The 25,257-nt window shown below is 39.9% G+C and overlaps 1 protein-coding gene across 5 annotated transcripts in view; it reads left to right on the top strand.

Annotated features, from left to right (window-relative positions):
* Positions 1–25,257, top strand: part of LOC109043427 (splicing factor 1) — a 138,801-nt gene that overhangs the window by 110,536 nt on the left and 3,008 nt on the right. For all 5 annotated transcript variants that reach the window (XM_072297254.1, XM_072297253.1, XM_072297256.1 and 2 more), the window contains exons 8-9: positions 1,595–1,753; positions 18,261–18,398. In XM_072297254.1, coding sequence (XP_072153355.1) covers positions 1,595–1,753; positions 18,261–18,398 — 297 coding nt within the window. The remainder of the gene's footprint in view (positions 1–1,594; positions 1,754–18,260; positions 18,399–25,257) is intronic.

The raw sequence follows: 25,257 nt of genomic DNA, 5'->3' as shown, positions 1-25,257 counted from the left end.
CGCGGATACAAAGTTGATCGATTTACACGGCTCGTCGAACATTTTCTATCTCGCGGCGAAGCTTTTTGCACCTTCCAAGTACATAGCACAATAGCAGTGCCATTATTAATCCGAAAACCAACGCGTATAGAATCATGTTGTGAATATCTAGATCACTGGTGATAGTGATTTGGTTATCGTTATCGAACCAACTCATGATGATAAAAGATTGACAAAGATTCACTAGGAAGGAAAAAAACTTTTTCTTGACGTTCACTCAAGAAAACTGCAACGCCACTCCGCGACGAAACTTTAACTTTCATCGACCGTTTTTACCGTCTCATTTCTTTCTCGTATTTAGCATTTCCGATGTTTTGAATTACGAAACCGCTTGACTAACACGAATTTCGAAAACATACTGGGCCGTATAACCTGTTGAGGCTGTGGAATTCGGGGAAACGAAAAAGACTATTTTTGAATTACATTAGAATGTATTATGAGAAATGAGTACATGCTGGCGAGAGAGACCTTACGCAACAACTAACTCCTCTAAGCGCGTCGGATGCGCATCACCCAAGAAAATGATTACTCTGCATCAGCTTTGCTGTGCAGCGTTGCACTGTTTATGAAAATTAGCCATATCTCAACAAAAACACGTAGACTGTTGTGAAAAACTTCGTTCGAAAATTGATAATCAACCAGATTTTCTTGATTTTGTTCTTCTCTCCGATGAGGCAACTTTTTATCTTAACGGTGTCGTAAAGAAGTATAATGAAAGATTATGAACGGATGAAAATCCGCGGCGGTATCATGAAATTCATACCCCCTAAAGGTTAAAGTATGGTGCGGCATGTTCTGTGGGCACACAATCGGGCCTTTTTCTATCCAATTTAAATGGCAAATCTTATCTTGCACTCCCTAAAATTCTCTCGGTCCATGCGTAGGGTTTGTGAAGATCGGGAAATAAGGAATTCAACATGGTTAGTAAAACCGTGTCAAACATGAAATTCTGAAGAGCACCATGATCACCTGGGAAACTTTGGGGTTTTTTATGAATCACCATAGGCACAAATTTGAAATTCTGACTGCCGATGGTTTTAGTACTTTTCTGTCCTTAAATACTGGGAATTCGGAATACCCTTCGTATTTTAAGCATCAAAGTTATCTCAAAATCCATTTGGTGTTTCAAATTTCACCGCCTTTCTGAGGGTTGTAGAAAAGTATCATGAAGGTTGATTGTTGAAAGAGATAGCCAATTTATTTCTCAGGAACTTGAGATGTTACGAATTAGCATCATTAACAATATGAGGTGAAAGAGTGCAATTTCTTAATGCTCCGCCTACCTTGGCCCCTTAAGGAGCAACCAATTGAGACGCTCCTCTAATCAAGTGCCTCAATTTTGTAGCAAGTATCTCAAAAGATTTTTTGTTATTATTATTGGATGGAAAAGTGAATGTACATATAATAGCTGAAAGCGTCGAGAACCATTGCCTTAATGTACGCCCGAGCTTGTGAAAGTCATCGTGATGTACTTTTCTTGCAGTGCTATTTTAAATTAGGGTGTACAATTTGAATGAAATCTTAATTGCCCTATTTCATTTTCGTCTGTTTTAAGATCAAAGAAATCATTCGCCAAGGTGTAGAGGTGCCAGAAGGTCAAAATGACTTGCGGAGAATGCAACTGAGAGAATTAGCTCTTTTGAATGGTACTTTGCGAGAAAATGATGGTCCTCGATGTTCCAATTGTGGTGCCTCAGATCATAAGTCTTGGCTGGTAAGTATTTTTTTAGTTTTCCTTTCACTCAAGTTTACTCTCTTTACTTTGGATATATTTTATCTATTCTTGCTTTCTGTTTCAATATTTTTCCATTAGAACATCCAAAATATCTGTACACTGAAAAAAAAGGCTTTTTAAACTTAAGTAAACGCGTTGACTTTGATTTTATACTAATTCCAGGGCGGGTCCGCCTTGGAAGAAGGCACTGGGTTTCTCAATGTTAGCACTCAGAATTCTCTTGGAACAAGAAAATCAACGGCATTAATAAGCGATGGTGTACTTGAATGAAGAAACCTGTTTCTTAAAATTAGTAAAGGGGGACAACGCCTTCAGAGCACTGTCGTTTCCTTTTTTCAACTCCCCAGCTTGCTTGAAAGAGGAGAGCTTGTTGTGTCAAAAGAATAAATCGGTCTCTAAAAAGTAGTAAACGGGGCGAACGCCTTCTGAGAACGTCTGTTGCCTCTTTTCAGGTCATCAGGTTGCTTGATCAAGTAAAATACTGTGTGCCAAAAGGAGGAACCTGTATCCTTAAAATTGGTAAATGGGTCGAGCGCCTTCCAAGGGGGAAAAACCAGTCAGCAATACGCTCGTTGTCTTATTCCAAGTAACAGCTCACTGGATGACAGAAAACACGTTTTGTCACATGTTTCATCGAAGACGAAACCAGGTTCCTTAACATTAGTAAATGGGATGAATCCTTTCCGGGGGAATGGACGCAGTTGGTCATACGCTGTTGCCTGCTTTTAAGACAACAGTTTGCTGGGAAGAAGGAACTAGTTTCCTTAAAATTAGTAAATGGGATGGTTATGCCCCCTGAGAGGATGATGCATACAATTGTTGCCAGATGCCGTTAGCATCTGCTTAAACCAACAAATTGTATGAAGGAAAAAAGGAATCCATGTATCAAAATTATTGTGAACAAAAAATATGGTTCCTCTGAGGGAAAGGGTGCAAAGATGCGAGGATTAAAATATTTTGATCAGAACAGGGATTGGGAGTTCATTTGATATGTCCTATCAGAAATCACTCATATGCTCGGCGTCAACAAAAAATAAAATAAATAAAGAAGTAAAGAAGAAGAAGAGGAAAATATTTAAGTTGTTTTAAACAGACCGGCACTGTGCATCCGAAGTTTTGATTTTTATTTTTAAATGAAAGGGTCCTCATAAAGAGGACTTTAATACTTAAGTAGGTGAAAACTGGGAGTTTATTGCATTGCAACAGTTCCGTTTCATTTGACAATGTATTTCTTCACATTAAACAATCACATTTTTTTTTTTATTTTCTTCCTTACTTTTCCGGTTGTGATGAGTGAAAGAGCTCTCGCAGATAGAATTCAAAAGAGTGAAATAAAATTCATGGTTGTGGTAAGGGCGGAGGAAGAAATTAATAAATGTGGAGACAATCATACTTTTCAGCATGTTACCCACCGAGTTGACAGATGAAGAGAATCGAATAACTCCGCTGTTACCTAGTGTATTCACCATTCAATATCAATTTTCCGGGTCTCTTTGATTTATGAAGGTGACGATGGAGTGGATTGAAAAAAAAAAATGTATTCGCTATTTTCGAAAGGAATCTGCAATTGCAAAATCGTTGATGTTTGAAACTTTGCTCATTTGCGTCGGGGAAAATTTTGGGTCAAAGAGCCTGATGGGACCCATCTTTCGTCCCCCCCCCGCGCGCTCTACGACACCTAACCTCCACTGCTCTCTGTCGAACCACAAACCTTGGGTTATTGAGCAGCCTAACAGTTCTGTTTCAATCCCCTCCCTCCAACCTCTCATTGGCCGCCCTCTGTGCCCTCTCCCAAAAGCAACCCAATCAAGCACCTTCTTCGGCAACCTGTCTCCTGCCATGCTCTGAACATAACCATACCAAATGAGTTGTCTCCTCATAATGTCATGCATGATGGTCTGTTTGGCATCCATGATCTCCGATGATCTTTTTGTGATTGTACGTCTTAAAATTACTTTAACTTATCATGTTAAGAGAATGTAAAAAAAGGTAGCGCTGCCATCATCTGAAAATCTTGAATTCCAAGAAATGATGTACGCTCTTTGTATGCGCTGAATATTATGAAGACGGAATTTTGGGGGTTTATCGAGTGGATTCATACCTTTTTAACGAGTACATCCGTATTGGCATCGTTTATAAAATTGTTGTAGTAAACCGTAGCTAAGTTGAAGTGAAATTTAGTGTTGATTGTTAAATTTTTATTTTTAATAACAGGTATCAGTAATAGGCAGGGCCGGATTTACCTATTAGTGGGGCGGATTGGCATAACAATCGTGCATTTCCGGATAAAAGCATGAAACTTTCAGGAAGTCTTCTACACCGATGAAGAAACGAATTTAGCCTGGGTGCCCAGTTCTATGGGGTCCCAGGGGGGCGGGGGGACCCTAAAATCATACCCCCGCGCATTTCCCATCCCGACGGTCCTCTTTGGTTACTACGTGCTACCTCCAACTAAATACGAATTTTTCGAGAGAGTGAATGATTCTGGGGCAGAAACCAAAACCAGGTACCTGTTCAGTGTTCCTGTTAACTACGAAACTAACAGAAATTTTGACCCTTAAAGTCTATAGGGTCAGGTCATTTAAAAGATGGAACACAATAAATTAATGGTTCTCTGATGTAATTTTGCAGAAGCAAATTCTGGTGGGACAAAAATAGGTATTTCATTTGCACATTTCATTTCTGAACTTTCGACGCAATTTTCAATTTTTTGCAGAGTTTGGAAAAAAACCCAAAATTTGGCGCCTCTTAAAATCTGCACCGATGCACCATATAGTGGGGCGGATTAGCAAGAAATACCCCTAGAATCGTGCATTTCCGGATAAAAGCATGAAACTTTCAGGAAGTCTTCTACACCGATGAAGAAACGAATTTAGCCTGGGTGCCCAGTTCTATGGGGTCCCAGGGGGGCAGGGGGGCGGGGGGACCCTAAAATCATAAAATTCAGGTTTTTCTGTGAGAATTTTTGTACACAAGGGCATAAAACTGATTGAGTTTGCGGAATTGACCAGTTCAAGGCCACCTCAATACATACTGGAACGATTTCACCCACTAATCGCCCAATTTTGACCAAAAGGGTGCTTGGAGGGGAGGGGGGACCTGAGATTTAAAGCCCTGATTTTCTTGTGAACTTCGAATGCGTAGTTAAGGTTTATAACAACTAAATCCATTAAGCATTATAATTTTATACTGCCGAACTATTTCAAAATTGATACAAAAAATTCGTCATGGCCGTGGGGGGGGGGGGGGGGGAAGCGAAGCGCAAGCGCACACCGTGCGAAGGTGGCGCAGCATGCAATAAGGCTCTCCTAATATAACGTCTATGTTGTGCCGCATTTTATATACCGCATTTTCGATCGTTGCACGTATCTTACGCTCGGTGAAATGGGGGGGGGGGGGGGACTCATTTTCAACCGCTATTATAAAAATATTTAAAAAAAAAAAAAAAAAAAAAAAAAAAAAAAAAAAAAAAAATGGAAACGAAAAATCATAACATCCACCGATTCCAAGAGATTATAATTGAGTATGTCCCATCTCTTTTTGGATTAGAAATCCTTTTCGGTAACATCAGGATAATTTGCAGTTTCCTCCTCATTATCATCATTACCAGTGTTATAGTTTCTCATGTTTTTCGTGCACTTCTTGTAGCCGTTCCCACAAGCTTCGCAATATTGTAGAGCCTCGTGCATTTTAACAGTGCCCCCTCACATCTAGTGTTACACTTTCGGTAGCTGCAACTCAAGTATGTTGTACCTAATGATAGGTTGGATTCACATTGAAAAGGCCATTCTGAATTTCTTGAAGAACTTTCAAATGACAGTGTCTGTATTGAGACTCTCATCGAAGCCAAAATGCGGCATCCTTAGGACGTGCGCAGTTTTCAAGTTATGTCCATCATACAAAAAGGACAAGCCATGCACAAAATTCACATCAATTGACCCTGAGAGCTTCATTTGATGTTAAAAAACAAGCATGTCCAAATTTTGTTGTAGATTTTAAGAAAAACAATGAGAACGGAGCTTCTTCCGCTTGAAGAACGCAACAAATGAGGCAGAGAATCAAGCCCTCAGTATTTACATCGGAGTCTTGCAATTTAGCTGGAATAGTGCCACCTTGAATATCTGATATCACTGCGAAGCTCCAACTTTGAACTTTACGTAAAATCTTTGACGAAAATTTCTTCTTGGTTTTCCACTTTTAATCGTTGCACGTATGTCAGATGGCTACCAATTCATTTGTGAGATATGGTAAATCTCAAAGTACTGGATACCTTAATTTACACCGATTTTTTTAATGGAAAATTCATTGCTTATTATGGTGAGAGAGAATTTGCCGTCATATAGGCTTATGATAGGCTCATGAATAATGTAACTGCAGGGTCAATAATATTGGAGTAGTTGTCGGTTCCAGAGAGAATCCCAGGTTCAGAAAAGAGGATCAGCCAAGAAAACCAACTGCATTGACCATCTCTGCCACTGTGAACACAGATGTTATGGTGATATCACTCGCCGCTTTTGGTGAGCTCAACTTCGACAGATTGTAAATAGCTTTTGGTACTGGTACGGAATTTGAATGATTTTCGATCCATCAAGTTTTGAGTAAAATTGGTGCTGCAAGAGCCGCACCTCATTCGCTACTTCATGTTTTTATCGGATCTGATACAACGTCTGCACTCGATGAATATGGTAAAAAGTCGATCTGAAAAACTTTATATAATTTCTCCGAGGTCTTAAAAATTTTTAAGTCCTGTCAAACAAGCTCGCAGACGCTGTTGAGGCTCTAGTGTAGTGACATCGAACAGTTCGTTGTGGCTATGTATATGGTCAAACTTCATATCTGAAACCTTCGCGAATAAAGTGCTGTAAAGAAGTTTCTATGAGAAAACGTCGGATTTTGATGAACTGCCACCCATGCACGCAGCTTTGCTACAGCACGTTTGCGATGCCTTTACCAAGCAGGATATTGTTGAGAGATAGTGTAAAAGAAGAACAAGAGGAATCTGCTCTAACACAGTAGTAGTACATGGGAAACTAACATTGGTTGGTAATGATGATAATGAGGAGGAAACTGCAAATTATCCTGATGTTACCGAAAAGGATTTCTAATCCAAAAAGAGATGGGACATACTCAATTATAATCTCTTGGAATCGGTGGATGTTATGATTTTTCGTTTCCATTTTTTTTTTTTTTTTTTTTTTTTTTTTTTTTTTTTTTTTTTAAATATTTTTATAATAGCGGTTGAAAATGAGTCCCCCCCCCCCCCCATTTCACCGAGCGTAAGATACGTGCAACGATCGAAAATGCGGTATATAAAATGCGGCACAACATAGACGTTATATTAGGAGAGCCTTATTGCATGCTGCGCCACCTTCGCACGGTGTGCGCTTGCGCTTCGCTTCCCCCCCCCCCCCCCCCACGGCCATGACGAATTTTTTGTATCAATTTTGAAATAGTTCGGCAGTATAAAATTATAATGCTTAATGGATTTAGTTGTTATAAACCTTAACTACGCATTCGAAGTTCACAAGAAAATCAGGGCTTTAAATCTCAGGTCCCCCCTCCCCTCCAAGCACCCTTTTGGTCAAAATTGGGCGATTAGTGGGTGAAATCGTTCCAGTATGTATTGAGGTGGCCTTGAACTGGTCAATTCCGCAAACTCAATCAGTTTTATGCCCTTGTGTACAAAAATTCTCACAGAAAAACCTGAATTTTATGATTTTAGGGTCCCCCCGCCCCCCTGCCCCCCTGGGACCCCATAGAACTGGGCACCCAGGCTAAATTCGTTTCTTCATCGGTGTAGAAGACTTCCTGAAAGTTTCATGCTTTTATCCGGAAATGCACGATTCTAGGGGTATTTCTTGCTAATCCGCCCCACTATATGGTGCATCGGTGCAGATTTTAAGAGGCGCCAAATTTTGGGTTTTTTTCCAAACTCTGCAAAAAATTGAAAATTGCGTCGAAAGTTCAGAAATGAAATGTGCAAATGAAATACCTATTTTTGTCCCACCAGAATTTGCTTCTGCAAAATTACATCAGAGAACCATTAATTTATTGTGTTCCATCTTTTAAATGACCTGACCCTATAGACTTTAAGGGTCAAAATTTCTGTTAGTTTCGTAGTTAACAGGAACACTGAACAGGTACCTGGTTTTGGTTTCTGCCCCAGAATCATTCACTCTCTCGAAAAATTCGTATTTAGTTGGAGGTAGCACGTAGTAACCAAAGAAGACCGTCGGGTTGGGAAATGCGCGGGCGTGGGGGGGGGGGGGCGGGGGCGCCTTGAAATTTCTGCACAGGGCGCCAAAAACGTAAATCCGGCCCTGGTAATAGGTATAGTCATGTAGTACACAAGTATGCACACTGAAATATACTGCCTAAGAAGCTTTAATGCCAGGAAACTACATAGGTTGTTCAAAAAGTAACGGAACGATCGACTTTTAGAGTGAACGGAAAAAGCTAAAAAAAAATCGATGTAAATATTCGTGTAGACGGAGTAAAAACCGATAAAATGAGACCTTGTTGAGCTCTTTTGGTCAAAAATTGACCGAGATATAACGTTTCTTCCGCGGCATGTTGAGAGACCACCTCCAGGATTTTAGGGGTACTTTTTGCAGCACGCTGCGAAATGTCTTTAAAAGTCAACATTAAGTTTGATATTTTACGAAATACACTTCGAGATAAAGTTGGTAACATAGAGGGAGGGTTCGGCAACATTGCTTCCCAAGGCGGTTGCCACATATACGTTTGAGAGAATAATTGTAACCAAGTCGGCTGGTCTGTCACGTGGTTAATTTTGCTCATCTTTTTCGCGATGTTGAGTGCAAACGAAACGTTAAGAAATGACAAAATTACGTCATCCACTATTGTTTTCGGCGTGGATTGTCGTTAAATAATAATACGTATACAGAAATGAAAAAAGTGTACAAGGACTGTTGTTGAGACAGAAGCAGTATTTGTCGTTGGATCGTTTTTTTTTTCAAAAAGTACCCCTAAAATCTTGGAGGCGGTCTCTCTAGTTTCAACATGCCGCAGGAGAAACGTTATATCTCGGTCAATTTTTGACCAAAACAGCTCAACAAGGTCTCATTTTGTTGGTCTTTACTCGTTCCACACGAATATATACACCGTTTATTTTTAGCATTCTCCATTCGCTCTAAAAGTCGATCGTTGCGTTGCTTTTTGGACAACCTATGTACGAGGGTCGTCCAGAAAGTAAGTTTACCTATTCAATATCTCCTAAACTAAGATAGGTATAGAAAATCCGTAGAAAGCATTCAAAAGCCACTATTCTGGGCTCTCTTACGCGCTATTGATTTTTAAATTTGGCTTTATAAAATGCTAGAAAAATGGGTTTTTCGGAACCCACCTCCTCTCTGCACGGGTCCAAAATTTTACGGAGCTTCATCCGCAAGAGAGCCGCTGTGTCTATCGCTCATAGCCAAAAAGAGGCTTAAAGGTGGCTAAACAGACCTTCGTGCATAACATTATGATGGGTCAACTTTTATGATGTGGTCAAGCTCAGAGAATGGCAGAAGGTAGGTTGCTGAAGAGGGTCCTAGATTGGTTCCCTCCGGTTATACCACTTTAAAACAATGATGACAAACGTATGTCCAAAGACAAGTTTTTGGGGTCTGGCAGTTCGAAACGGGTAATAGATATTCTCCTGCACCGAAAGTAGTGCCCGAAATCCAAAGTGTCCTCTTTCGAGGCGCAAACCAATCTTTCACCCTCTAATTGGGAGATCTTTGTAGTCAGAGAGCCAGCCTGGCCGCACGAATTTTAGTGACATAATCGCGACAAAAGTTTTGACCCCTTAAATCGATAGCCTTACATGCACTGAAAAGGAAAATGGTCGTCCTCCTAGTTTTAGCCAATTCATAGATACCCGTAGTATTTTAAAAAAAAAACTACCGTTTTCAAGGTGAAACTTAATGCTAATTTAGGCCTTCTGATACCAAAATTACTCTATATGATGTCATAGTCCAAACTTAGCTGCATCCGCATACACTAAAATCGTTGGAATCCCCGCCACCGTTTGCTGTATCCATTGGAAGCCCACTTAATTTTCAAATGAAGGGAGTCATGTGTGCCTACTGCATATGGTCAGAACCGGATTTAGGTTTTTTGTGTCCTTTGCTAAGAGATTCTGTCCCCCCCCCTTTAAAAAGAAATAAATGTAAACAATTCTTTTTGGCACTATTGTAGTACCACCTGGGCTTGTAGCTTCACAAACGTGTAGCAACAAAATGTTGTCGTTAAAAGGCGAACTTCTCGAAGGAATACACGTTGTAGGTGTCTTACAGTTGTTTATTTGAGGTGTCCAGCACCAGGAAAAACCGGAAAATATTAGGAATCTTGGCTGATTAGGAAAAAATCAGACAAATCGGACAAATCGGACGTTTTATCAGGAATTTTTCTTACGCGAATCTTCTCAGTGTAGAAGTCTTACTGCTTTTTATCTACTATGCCAGGAGTCGTCGCGCCACGGTGTGGTTTAAAACTTTGAAAAAACTTATCAATACCACCCGCGGTTTTTTTGCAGAATCTTGCTCTAGGAGGTCTATAGAATGAGGGAAAACAAACCGCAAAATATGGGATGGAGTCGTTTTTTTTTTTGAGCGATTGTTTGGTGTTTTTTGGGCAAAATGAAGAAAAAGTTGAGAAAAACTGTTTTGAGAGCCTTAAAAATAAGCACCCAACACATTTCCATGTACATAACATGTTTTTTATATGGAAGTTGCATACAGAGTGGGCCGGGGGGAGGGAGTCAACTTAACCCCCCTCACCCCCTCGGACATAATTGCATGTAAATATGGTCATTTTCCTTTTCTCCTGAATTTTTGGTCGGCAACTCTCCTTTCCAGTCCTCGGAATAATAAGAAGGAACACCGCCTTCCCCCGACACGATTAATACGATATTTAAATTGCTGTAATAAAAATAAAAGAATTTTTTTCATTTCAAACATTATTTTTTAATTCAACTCCGCGTTTTTGACATATTCTCAGTTTAGTTACAAAAAGACACTTATTATTCCACAAGAAGCATAGGATGCGGGACAACTGTTAAAGTAAGACATTCAAACAAAAGTTTTATTTTAAACATGAGAGCTGTTGTATTCAACTACTGCTTTTAGAAGCCGGGCGCAATATTCAGAATGGGAAATCGGAACTTTATACTTCTTCCAAATTTTCTCAAAATCCACATGGACTGATTCACTGAAATATGATTCCACCCTCAGATTTGCCCTGTCAATTGGAGTTGTAAATTGATAATACAAGTTCATGTTGACGTACTTTCAAAAAGAAGCGGAGGAATGGGCCAAGGAATGCTGTGTATCTCGGGAGATTTATATATGGGAAACCCTTCTTCTTTTAATGGGAATTCCTGTAGAAATTTACCGGAAAAAGTCAATAATTTAAGGAGGATTTCTGTTAGGTATGATGGCAGCTGTCCTGTTTTTGTCGATTGTTTTATAGTTTTCAATGATGTAGTAAAGGCATGTTTTTCTAAAAAATTGGGGGGTAAATTATCACCAACCAAACTAACATTTTCAGGGAAGCTGTGATGCTCTAAAAATTCTCGATACTACTAAAGTGTGCGCCGTCATCTACCATGTGCCATACTTTTATGGCAAAACCAAGAAAGGTCTGGGCTATTATAGTGAGCAGGCCAGTGAATCGGTCCATATGGATTTTGAGAAAATTTGGAAGTTCCGATTTCCCATCCTGAATATTCCGCCCGGCTTCTAAAAGCAGTCGTTGAATACAACAGCTCTATGTCTAAAATAAAACTTTTGTTTGAATGTCTCACTTTAACAGTTGTCCTGCATCCTATGCTTCTTGTGGGAGAATAAGTGTCTTTCTGTAACTAAACTGAGAATATGTCAAAAACGCGGAGTTGAATTAAAAATAATGTGTGAGATAAAAAAAATTATTTTATATGTATTACAGCAATTTAAAAATCGTATTAATCGTGTGGGGGGGGGGGGGGGCGGTGTTCCTCCTAATTATTCCGAGGACTGGAAAGGAGAGTTGCGGACCAAAAATTCAGGAAAAAAGGAAAATGACCATATTTACATGCAATTTTGTCTGAGGGGGTGAGGGGGGGTTAAGTTGACCCCCCCCCCCCCCCCCCCCGGCCCACTCTGTATGCCACTTCCATATAAAAAACATGTTATGTGCATGGAAATGTGTTGGGTGCTTATTTTTAAGGCTCTCAAAACAGTTTTTCTCAACTTTTTCTTCATTTTGCCCATATAGCACCAAAAAGTCGCTCAGAAAAAAAACGACTCCATCCCAGATTTTGCGGTTTGTATTCCCCCATTCTATTGACCTCCTAGAGCAAGATTCTGCAAAAAAATCGCGGGTGGTATTGATAAGTTTTTTAAAAGTTTTAAACCATACCGTGCGCGCCGTCTTTGTTTCTGATAATTTCTCACGCGTAGTGCCTGTGTCGTATAGTGAAGGCCTCATTCCAGTGTCGCTGTCTTTGCGAAATCAAAATTTTCCGTCCATCTTCAGTTTTAGTGTTTTACAGTAAGCATTTTTATCCCCGAATAGGAGAACATAGTGGTTAAAGGAGTCAACTGACTTGGGATGTTTCTAAGATTTTTCATGTTTCCCTGTGATTGAAAAAAAAAACACGTGTATGATTTTAATAATACTTGATTTCAAAGCTGCAGAACGCAATTTTTTTTTTTTTTGGAAAAATCATAAAGCACAACTTGTATTTGTTTTATTAATATAAGTTTGCACAATCTTGGCTATATTGTAAGTGAGTTGACCCCTTTACCCTATTACGTCTTCAATACCTGTGTGTTGCTGAAATGCTGGAGGTATCAGATGAGAATAATCATGTCTGGGTGATCGACGCTTACTTGCATTTTCATCATTTTATACTATCGTTTCTAATCTTAAGAACTTAAACAGAAAATTTAGTTTCCGCATGCATTTATGGATTAAATATAGTTTTTACGAGAAAAATCAGGAAAATGTCGGGAATTTTTTATAAAATATCAGGATTTTTCATAATTAAAAATACTAGACACCCTGTGTAGTTTTTTTGGAGGGAGAAAGATTAACAAACAAACATTAGTACAGCAGTTTCACAATCAATTGGATGTACGTATTTATTATCTTGGCCATACATGTGTATCCGCTCTACACGAATTTAAATGAACTTTGACCAAAAATCAGGGCGAAGATCCTGCCTCCCCCAAATTTGATTTTCTTCATTTCCTGTATTTTGTTGGCAGCATTCATAATGTATCAACAAATTAGCAAATATTATTTGAAATATAATTTTTTGAACTCCTTAATCTTTATCATTCCAAAACGGAGGCAAATTTTGTGGCCAAATACACGCTCTTTTGATAAGATTTCCCCGCCCAGTTTTTCTTCACAGGCGACATACATATCTACACGTTAGACTCGGTGCTTTCAGTTCACATTGTTGTTTTTGTTCCGTAATGGGGCTGTTGTAAGGTGCGGTCACTAAAGGAACGATGGCGCTCCTAAAAAAGCTTGAAATGACCTCTTAAACTCAGAAAAAGCTGTTTTTGGAACCGACCCATTCGAAACGGTCACTTTAACGCGGGGCCGGATCCAGCACCCTCGTAACGTCACATCGCGTGACAAACCTGGTCTTTTCATCACTTACAATGTATTTTCCCAAAAGGAATTAGCAGCCGCTTTTTAAATGCAAATATCGAGTCAATCGATGATTGTTTGACCAAAATGGAATTCAGAAATGGATTTCTTGGACGTTTAAATTAGATAAAGAAGAACCGACAGGATAAACCCTATTTTTAAGGAAGACTGTAGTCAATGAGCGATTGTTTACATCTGCCATAGTGATAACATGGAAGTTAGCTCAATATTTAGCCGTTTTCATGAGTTTTTACTTTTTAGTCAATATTTGAAGGTAAGTTTTTTTTTATAAATCAATTGTTTAGTGTCTCAGGATCATGTTAAAAGCTGCAACAGTATACATTGTTACTTATTAATTCAGAACACACTCTGGCAGTCCAACGCTCAAACCTGGATGTAGGAAATCAGTTGTTATTTCTTGATATACCACCCTTCAATGTATCACTAAAGACACCAAAATGATAGTATCAATCATAGATGATAAAAAAAAATTACTTACCTTTGACAATACTGATGAGATAAGGAGATCGGTATGTTTTAGATGGAGGCAAGGAAAGTAGATGTAGGATCCTCCTTCGATTACCAGACTTATCCATACATTTTTCTGCATAGTGTTACATTACAAACACACGGAATTTTAAAGTAATATAAGTATATAAAACGTGGGAACGTTCCGAATGATATTAAGATGTTTGTTGAAGAGTCAAGAATGTGATCATGAAAATCGGATTCCTATGGGGTCGATTACCTGGGAAGTCAGCTTTTTCCAGAGAATCTACGTCAATTTTCGACCAAAGGGAAATTATGGAGGGGACCGCTGTCCCCGTCTTTAAGAGATCATTTTTGGGCGTTAAGTGGTCCGATTTTAGATACTTAGGGATCAATTTCACGTGGCATTTTTCGTTCTTTCCAATTTGAATGCAATCAAATCACACTTCTATCGAGGACCCCGATTCGGATTCCTTGGGGTCGATTCCCTCCCCTACTTCTTACTACCTAAACCAACCGAGAAATAGACCTGCTACGGTTGATCTGGTGCACCCCATCAAACGAAGTATAAAAAAATATTCATTGGACGGGAAGGGTGGGGGGAGGAGAAAATATCGATAATTACAGCCCACAGTATAAATATAAGGCCCTAACGGTGAAACAACCTCTGCCTCGCCCGCGCGGGATGAAGCGCCGCGCCGCCGATATGCGCTTAACCGGGAACGCGCAGAAAAATCGCTACAACTCAAGAACGAATCGTTTCCCCAAGGTCAATCAAGGCATGGTCGATGAAGAATTTAATGGAGAATCACCTCAACAGGTTTTTATTGACGTAGCAATGATCGCCTGGAGAGGAGGGACGAAAAACGAAAAAAATTCGAACCTTCAAAATCGAAAAAATTTATATATGAGTAGTTTATTTTACGTTTATCTATATTTTAATCAGCTATTTGATCTACATACAATAGTATACTGAAAATTTCATACCAAAGAGCTCGTAGAAAGTCCTGAAATAACCAATAAGAAAATCTCACCAAATCGTGGATTAGCATTATTTTCGCGGCAAATTCAAATCAGATTAGTGCATTACAGCAATTACTGGGCAGCATATACATTGAACAGGTGCAAACCACCTGCTTGATGCGTTTTCTAAAATTTAAAAAGTAAATATTTCATAATCTAAGAATTACTGTTATGAGAAAATTATGGGTGGCGATAGCCGCTGTCATTTTAAGTTTGTTAACAAAGGCAACCATGGAAGCTGTTCCTATGAGGGGGCGGTAGCCAACCATATTGTAAGTAATCATAGTTTATGCAATATTAGTGATAGTACATCATAATGTGTGTACTTTAAATTTTAAAACGCATGAAGCAGGTGGTTTGCACCTGCTCAATGTATATGCTGCCCAGTAATTGCTGTAACGCACTAATCTGATTTGAATTTGCCAAGTAAATAACGCTTATCCACGATTTGGTGAGATTTTCTCATTGGTTATTCCAGGACTTTCTACAAGTTTCAGCTAGCAATAAGACGTGATGGCATTCTTGCAAAAACCCAGCAGGGCACCTTTGCAAAAAATTGTGGAGGCATCTAGAAAAATTTTGGAGGTCTATATGAATTTAGATAGTGGTTGCGGTGCAGGTAAGACACTTATCAGTTCCAGAGTTGCAGAATCATCTAAGCGACTGATTTAAATTTTATAGAAGAAACTAATGTGACGTTGTCGGGAATTTTTTTTAGAACATTATAAAATTACAGAATACTTGCATTTGGTAAAAGTTTCACAGAATTTTGTTTATCGTAACTGATGGCTTGCTTGAGGAGATTCTGAAATACCACAATGGAAAAGTTGTCTTTCTGCATTTAGCGCTTCAATTTTTACCTTCACTCCCTTTATAAAATCGCTTAACAGCGTCAATCAACCCCCCGTTAAAATTCGATTTTTCCAAGGCCTCCCAAAGTTTCACCAACGGCACGCTGTCATACGCCTCCTGGAGATCCACAAAAATTAAATGCAGTTCCTAAGCTACGGCCATTTTCTTCTCAATGACCTGAACAATAACAAAGAGGTGATCTATCGTAGACCTGCCAGCTCTAAAACCAGCCTGCTCCTCTGCTTCGTGATCCTGCCATTCGTCCTCGATCTTCGCTTTCAGTATCTTCCCGTACACTTTACTTATTGTCCCGGTCACTGAGAGCCCCCGGTAGTTGTTACAGTCGTCCTTCCTTCCCTTCTTCTTGTAGATGGCCTTGATCCAAGACTCCTTCCACTCCCTTGGTACCTCGTCACCCCTGATGCATTGTTGCATCAGTTTTCTGAGGCACTCAAAGAGCTTGGCAGTCCCATACTTGACCAACTCGACAGGAATCCCACCAGGACCCGGTGCTTTGTCATTAATTAGCTCTTTAACCGCTTTAATTACGTCACAAGTGTGGATCTCCAAGTTGTTCATTCTTCCGTTGTCCGTGCTGTTGTCTCGAAACTCTGGGCGCCTTTCCGTCAAAAGATCTTTAAAATGATCCTCCAGTTTTTTAAGTGATATCGGAGAAACGATGTCGCGCTTCATGTCTCTGCGTAAACCTTTAATTAACTTCCAGCTCTCAGCACTTTTTCTCCCCCCTAAGTAGGTGTTAATTCTAGAACAGTTGCTTTCCCAAGCTTCATTCTTCTTCCGTGTTATGAGGCTCCTAACTTTAGACTGAGCTTTCCTGTAAGCAACTTTATCTTCAGCCTTTTTAGACGACAGAAATATAAGATGTTTTTGCCTCTTAAGATTTATCTCGTCTCCAATTTCTTCATCCCACCAGTAAGGATGCTGGTATTTATTACTGGTTTTGTGAACACCTAGGGCTTCTTTCGCTGCAGAGTGGATACAATCTTTGATGAACTGATATTGCTCTTCCGTGGTACCCGAGAGTCCATCCCCCAACTTCTCATCTAAGCATTTCCGATACAGAGCCTTGACACTAGGGTGCTCCAAACTTTCGATGTTATACCATACTTCATGATTTTGCTTTCCCTGACTCTGCTGCTGCTCAGGCATTGGCTCTTTATCTTTAATCCCTTTAACGGGAAACGCTATGTCTGCTCGGAGGAAATGATGATCACTGCCGCAAGAGAGTCCCCTGCACACTCTAACTTGCTGCAATTTCAATTTAGTAGTGTGCTTTACAATTACATAATCGATGATGGATTTCAATCCTCGCGTTGGCTGGACCCAGGTATACTTACGATACTTTAGTGATTTTATAAAGGGAGTTTTACCAAAATTAAGTGCCATGGGGGGTTGTCAGCGGGATTTTATGTGACTAAGGGTTTAAAACAGGGATGTTGTTTGTCGCCAACATTATTTAAAATTTATCTCGAGTGCGTGCTAAAAGAATGGAAAAAGAAATGCTCTGGTATGGGTGTCCCCTTGGGTGATCTCGAAACTCTGTTTACTCTGTGCTTTGCTGATGACCAGGTGGTGGTTGCTCAAGATCAAGATGACGCGGAATACATGATGCGCAAGTTAGTAGAAGAGTATCGGAAGTGGGGTCTGGAAGTCAGCATATCCAAATCTGAGAAGATGACTTTTGGCGGTGATCAGCAAAGCATTGAGTTGGAGGATGGGCAGCAGATCAAAGGCTGCGAGCACTTTAAGTACTTGGGAGTGCGGTTGACCCAGGATGGAAGGACGGATCAAGCTATCAGGGAAAGGAACACCTTAGCAAGGAAGGCTATAGCGATGTTAAATGGAATCCTCTGAGATCAGCGGATTTCCAAAGATAACAAGAGGAGGATATACAACGCTGTAGTCAAAAGTATATTAACATACGGATGTGAAGTTTGGCAGCTGAAGAAACGGACACAGGATATGCTAAGAGCAACGGAGATGGATTTCTGGAGAAGGTCAGCAGGAATTTCTAGGAGAGATCGGGTCCGTAATGATAGAGTGCGTCAGATAATGGAAGTCGAAAATGACATCGTGTTCGACGTCATGACCAAACAACTTGTTTGGTATGGTCATGTCAATAGGATGACGGAAGAGAGGCTGCCAAAAAAGATGCTTGATTGGGTTCCTCCTGGGAGGAGACGTAGGGGACGCCCAGTGAGAGGTTGGCGACAGGGGGTGTTAAATGAGATAAGAGATTGTCAACTCCCTGATGACCTGTGGGAAGACCGAGCTTTGTGGCGATTAGGCGTCGCACAGCGCCAAAGAGCGCTATAAAAGCGACATATATATATATATATATATATATATATATATATATATATATATATATATCTTCAATTAAACCTCGCTTAAAAGCCTTTGCAGCCTAAAAAGTTTTGATTTGTGATGTATGTATTTTTTTTTCTTTCAGTGCCCAGACAAACCAAACATCACCAACAATATTGTGTGTACAACTTGTGGAGGTGCTGGTCACATAGCGAAAGATTGTCGAGCAAAGAAGGGAGGCATTCCAGACATAGTTGAGGATAAGAAGAAAATAGACGAAGAGGTAATTATAGCCCCTATACTATGGTGTTTTTTTTTTTTTTTTTTTTTTTTTTTTTTTTTTAATAACCCTCCGCAAAAAATTGCGTGGAAGACAAATTGTTGAGAACGAATCAGTAGAAATTCATGAAATTTTCATCACAGCAGAAACATTGTATGCTCCCATGAGCATGCAGTGAAATCAGTTGCCCCTTATCTATTATTGATGGATGGGGCAAACTTGCCAGATCTTCAAAGGGGTCTTCATCAAAGGCTGAGATCGGTGCCTACCTGGTACGAAACACAAGACAGACAAAAATCAAAATAGGAAATCAATTACGTACCATAACTCGACTCTTCCATTTTAACAGAAATTCCTTTAATTTTCATAACAACTCACAGACAGAGCTGTACGGACTCCGATGGCGTAAACCTAAAATCAACATACAGCAGTGATACTTTCTGCATGGACTAATTACTCATTACGCATCGCTGAAGATTCAATTTAAGTAGAACAATGATTTTTGCCTGTTGCAAACTTTTGCTAGAACAAAAATAACAGTTGTTTCTTATAGAAAATGGCTCAATAATCATGATGAGTGCATTGATCAAGTCTGAAATGCACTCCTTACTTCACAATTTGCACAAGAAATTAGCGTTTTTTCGAGCTTCCCGCCTCCACAACGATACCATGGCACAGATGAACATTTCGTTAGAGGAGTCATTCCATCCAACCCCTGCTCATAAGGATACTACGTAATATTGTAATGGGGGGGATGAAAATATCCAACGCACGTAATCAAATGGTAGAGCTGATCAATATAATCGATAATGACACGATAGACACTAGGTACCCTTGGCTAAAGTGATCCTCTAATCGCGGCCCGATGATACGACCGCGCGCCGCGGATATCTAGAGTATATGGGTGGATTTCAGCTAAGGGGAGAAAATGGTCCTGAAAAAAATTTGATAAGTGATTTGGCCATATCAAGCTAAAGACTACTTTTCTGTTATCTTAGAGCTCTATACTGTAGCATTTAATTATGTGCATCGCAATATCTATAGGATTATTTTTCTTACCCAAGCCTAACATGTCAGTTTGTTTTGGACATGTCAGGTTTGGTGATGTCACCAAACCTGACATTTTGCTGTTATTAATTTTTCCTGCCATTTTACAGTAACAAAATCAAACGAATCATTGAGGATAGGTCGAGAGGCCACCTGTGAATGTATGAAAAAAATATTTGCTCACATATTCCTTGCATATTCCTCCAAAAGTTTTGATGGAAAACAGCGTCACCAAACTGACATTGACATTGAATAAGTCATGCACTCAGTCATGCCTTAATCCGCACACAAGCGCTATCTCTTGAGTGGCCACAAACTTAAACGCATAGCGTCACCAAACTGACATAATATTGAGTTACAGGCTTCAAATCTCAAATTAAATTGAATAATACAGTTTTCTGCTGTTTCAATGCATATTATATCAGGCAATATACATTTGAGACTTAAAAAAAAAATTAGACAAAGCTCGCAAAAGGTCCTAGTTTATTTTTATAACGATTTGATATTCTGACTACCCCCGAGTTACACGTCACCAAACTGACATTTTCACTGTTTAGTACGTTGAAAAAAAGGTTTAGAGTTATTCCAAACTCCTGAGGAATTTTTTTGTGGTTGGTGTGACCTGCTTCTACGCAAAAAACCAAACATCGAGTTAAAATATTATAATTGAAAGTTTGAGCAACCAGTTACACATCTTTCCCATATTTTATCCCATTAGCTGAGATCCATTCATATATCTGGTAACGTCTGACCGAGCTATGACGTCGGAGATGTCAGTAAGATGACCGGGGCTACAAAGAAGATGCTCTAGATGTCAACATGCATGCCTGAACTCTCACTTGCGAAAACAATAGCCTTGGACTCGAGAAGATAGAAGCATCATGGAATGTGGACATAGAACCGCAGGTGATATGGCATCATTCCATGACACTCTCTCGCCCTCGAAAAAACACCTCAAAAAAATTATTTGACCGTCCCTTTCAAAGCCAGGGCCCCTGCGCAACAAACTGCATCGTTTAGTCGTAAAAAAGAAACAGTGAAATAATGATAGGCTTAAAAAAAAATGAATAAAAGCGAGCTAGCATTAAAAAAAACTTGCTAAAATATTATGTCGATTGAGGATTAAAGAAGAATAAATGAAGCGGCTACATTTTTCGCTGGAACCCGATCAGAGCTTTGGTTTGAGAGATTTCATAGCCCTTTCGTTCATTTAACAAAATCCCAAAACTGCTATGAAATCTTTCCGCCACAGCCCAAACCTGGTTCATCTGTAGGTACTCAAAAAAAAAATTTGAGTAAAAATAAAACAAAGCCTCATTTGACGGATCTGGTATAGTACATCTAAGTCGCTTAATTTGATACCAACCTTATCCCTGCGCAACTAAAATTAAACCTGTGACAGCAATTTCATTTCACTCATAAAGTTCACTGCATTACTATGGAATATCAAAGTGGAACAAAAAAAAAATGACACAAATATCCGCAAGACGAGATAAGATGATCCTTTTTTATCCTGAGGCGCTTAATTCGGAAATGACCTCGATTTTTTCCGGAAAAGCCAATTTTCCCGGGACATGTGCATTTTTTGGCATTTTTGATACTGTCACCACCGGCAAAATGTGAACGTTAAAGGAGGAGTATTGCTGCGGGCCTTTTCCAGCCCCACCTGGATTTAGCTGAAAGTTTAATATTTTCAAAGTACTAGTCGAAGGTAGACTCTGTGCCAAATATTTTACCGAACAGAGCACATGCAAAGGCACAGCAGCGCCTCAAACCCAAAATCCTGGAATCGAAAAATCGTTATTTTCGTTGACTTTTTCGACTATTTTCACTCTTTCAGCAGATGGTTCAAATGAATTTTTTTACGTGTTTTCCATTTCCGGCCTTTAAAAAGGCCTCCGATCAATTTATCGGGGCCTTACAGTCCATTGTTGCCATTTTTTGCCCATTTTTAGGGTTTTTTTCAATTTTACATACTTATAACTCAGTTTAAACCAAGAACCGTGTACGTTTCTGAAAAGTACGTAAAAGAATGAATAACACATGTACAGTGGACTTTTTTCTAGGTTGCCAAATTTTCGAAAAGAATTGTTCTAAAGAGCCAAAAATGGCAGAAATTCAATAAATTGCCATGCCTACGGTTCAAGAAAGTAGGATACAACATTTTTAATTGACGTACGTAACAGCTCTCACCGATATATACAACATATCAAAAAATTATAGTTGTACCTGGATTCCCACGATGTGAAAATTGACTGGGATGTCGATTTTAGCGGCCGTTTTTTACTTGAAGGTAACTCTTTTGAATGTTTTTCGACCTTAGTCACCCTCCAAAGGTGAGTAACATATGTATTTTTCTCTGTACTTTTCATATCTGGCCATAAAAATGGCTTCCCATGAATTTTAGAAGGCCTAACGGTCCATTGTTGCGAATTTGTACAAATTTTTGGGGTTTTTTCAAGTTAACATGTGTAGAACTTAATTAATCTAAGAACTGTGTACATTTTTGGAAAAAACGTAAAAGAATACATACATAATGTGATCTGTAACTTTTCCCTATGTTGCCAAATTTTCGAGAAAAATCGTCCTGAAGTGCCAAGAATGACTAAAATTGCATTAATCATCACGTCAAAGGTTCTAGGAAGTGAATTATGACATTCATGTGGATTGTACGATACTTTCCCCACGCAGTTTGTGTTGTTTGGTATTTGGCCTGTTGCAGGCATCTTGAGAACCAAGAACTATCTCGAAGTTACAGGAATAAAGTGGTGAAATGGAGTGAAGGATGAGTTAAAAGCACCATGAGGGTCTGTTATGTCACGTCCATCCGAACCATTACATGTTCGGTGAGACATATTGCAATTTTCCGTATTGGATACATTATTTGTAGTGAATGAAAACTTAAAATTCACTTCCTAGAACCTTCGACGTGATGATTAATCCGATTTTTGTCATTTTTGGCTCTTCAGGATGATTTTTCTTGGAAAATTTGGCAACATAGAGAAAAGTTACAGATCACATTAAGTATGTATTTTTATACGTTCTTTCCAAAAATGTACACGGTTAATGGATTAAATTAAGTTTTACACATGTGAACTTGAAAAATCCCCAAAAATTTGTACAAATTGGCAACAATGGACCGTTAGGCCTTTTAAAATTCATGGGAAGCCATTTTCATGGCCAGATATGAAAAGTACGTAGAAAAATACGGATTTTACTCCCCTTCGGAGGATGACTAAGGTCGAAAAACATTCAAGAGAGCTACCCTCAAGTAAAAAACGGCCGCTAAAATCGACTTCCCGGTCAATTTTCACATCGTGGGAATCCAGGTACAACTATAATTTTTTGATATGTTGTATATATCGGTAAGAGCTGTTACGTACGTCAATAAAAAATGTTGTATCCTACTTTCTTGAACCGTAGGCATGGCAATTTATTGAATTTCTGCCATTTTTGGCTCTTTAGAACAATTCTTTTCGAAAATTTGGCAACCTAGAAAAAAGTCCACTGTACATGTGTTATTCATTTTTTTACGTACTTTTCAGAAACGTACACGGTTCTTGGTTTAAACTGAGTTATAAGTATGTAAAATTGAAAAAAACCCTAAAAATGGGCAAAAAATGGCAACAATGGACTGTAAGGCCCCGTTAAATTGATCGGAGGCCTTTTTAAAGGCCGGAAATGGAAAACACGTAAAAAAATTCATTTGAACCATCTGCTGAAAGAGTGAAAATAGTCGAAAAAGTCAACGAAAATAACGATTTTTTGATTCCAGGATTTTGGGTTTGAGGCGCTGCTGCGCCTTTGCATGTGCTCTGTTCGATAAAATATTTGGCATAGAGTCTACCTTCGACCAAGGTAGATTTACACAGGTATGGACAAGTTGAAAATTTCCCATGAGCTGTCACATGATTTCGTGACGTAGGTTAAGGGGCCCGTTTGACCGCGCTATTCTCAACTTCATTGAATGCATTGCTCCGTTTAAACATCAAAACACTATCACGCATTAACTGGTAGGTAATAAGATCCTCGGGAACAATTAAATTGTCTCCAAAACTTAAATAACGAATTATTACGTAATTGGAGAAACATAACCAATAAATCACCAACCAATCACAATAATGAAAGCATTAAAATGGCGGTCGTCAAGGGGCCTGTAGAGAGCCAATCGCAGGCCGGATTTTCAACTTGTCCATACCTGTGTTAATCTACCTTGACCTTTGACTATGTTTACGCCGTGAACATGGGTGCAGCCAGCGCCGATGTCACCGCCGGCCGGCAACGCGCCGCGGTCGCTCTCTACCCCGCGACCCGCGCTTCCCTTCCCCGCCGCCGCACTCCTCTTCTCGCGGCCGCACTCCCCCGCGACCTGCGCGCCCTACCTCACGGCGTCGCGACGCCACTGTCCGCTAGATCGCGTTGACGCACCTAGCTTTAGACGTTCCGCCGCTCTTTCCCGTCGTCTGATTTAGACGGTATCCCAGCGGCGCGGCCCATGAAAACTGTGAATCACCGTACACTCCGTCTACTGAGACTGAGCACCTCGGTAAGTGTACCCCCGCATTGCGGCTTCCGTTACGCGGATTTTCACGTTGTTCCTTCTCAGGTCTTCACGAAGAAACAACCGGTCATCACCATCCCACCAGATGCGGTATCCGCATCTTGGACCAAGCCTTGTAAGGCACTTAGCTGTTCAGCTACACAGCGCAGGGCTCCCGGTTGCATCCTGCTGCTTCACAGTCCAGCCGCAACGCTGTTGACTGCACAGTGGCTCCCGTGCTTGGCAGCTTTCAGCACTGCACGAAGCAACCTGTAAGCGCCTCGTAGCGATATCCGCCGGAGCGATTCGCTTAGGCAAGCCCTGGGGGTACCCCTTGGGGGTCTTCACCGCGCTTCAAGCGCACAACCTGAAGACGCCGCGCCCACTGTCGCGGATTGCCCGCCCATCAGGCGACCATCGCCTGGTCCAGCTAACTCAAGCGCTCGGATGAGCTTCCATCTCTGGCTTCACAACCCGGAGCTGCTTTCCGTCCTGCGCGCTTAGACTAGTACTTTGAAAATATAAAACTTTCAACAAAATCCAGGTGGGGTAGGAAAAGGCCCAAAACGATACTCCTCCTATTTTGCAAGTACAAAATATGTCCCTTCCGATGTACTTTGAGCTGCTGAGTTCATCAATACCCTCTACAATTTTGCCCATCACCTCTCAGTTTTCAAAAGGAGCCACTATTTCGTGGAAATAGGCGTAAATTTGACGTATTTTTGTCATTCTTGCAATTTGTTTTTTCAATGCATTTTTCTGTACCCTTGGAAGCCTGATTCTTCTGTAGTTATTATTTGGTATGCTGTAATGATACAGTTTTGTGGGAAACGTAAAGCAGATTATCCTAGGTGATTGAAAGGCCTCGACCTATTTGTTACGAAAATATAAGTAGTACTCTTTAGAACAGGAGAGTCGTCGAAAAAATAACAAAAAAGCTTTCCATGGAAATTGACTTTTCAGGGAATGGGTGTGCAAAAGAAAAAAATCTCAGATCATATTCGGGTGCAGCAGTTCAAACATATGCAAGAATTACATAGTGGAGATATGTTTAAAATTTATCTTCAAATCAAGAAGAGTTTGGGGAAGCTTCTGCATAGATTTAGACCCGGAAAAATTGGCTTTACTGGAAAACTGGAAGGTGATAAAACAAATTGGAGGTTATATGCGGATTTGAAAGCTCGAAATAGAGGAAAATCACACTTCCAAGGGTCCAGAAAAATGCATTGAAAAAGCAAATTCCAAGAATGACAAAAATACGTTACATTTACGCGT

Source organism: Bemisia tabaci, chromosome 2, assembly GCF_918797505.1.
Source record: "Bemisia tabaci chromosome 2, PGI_BMITA_v3".
NCBI classification, from domain to species: Eukaryota; Metazoa; Arthropoda; class Insecta; order Hemiptera; family Aleyrodidae; genus Bemisia; species Bemisia tabaci.
Note: the sequence above shows the minus strand (reverse complement) of the source record. Positions and strands in the feature narration are given on the sequence as shown.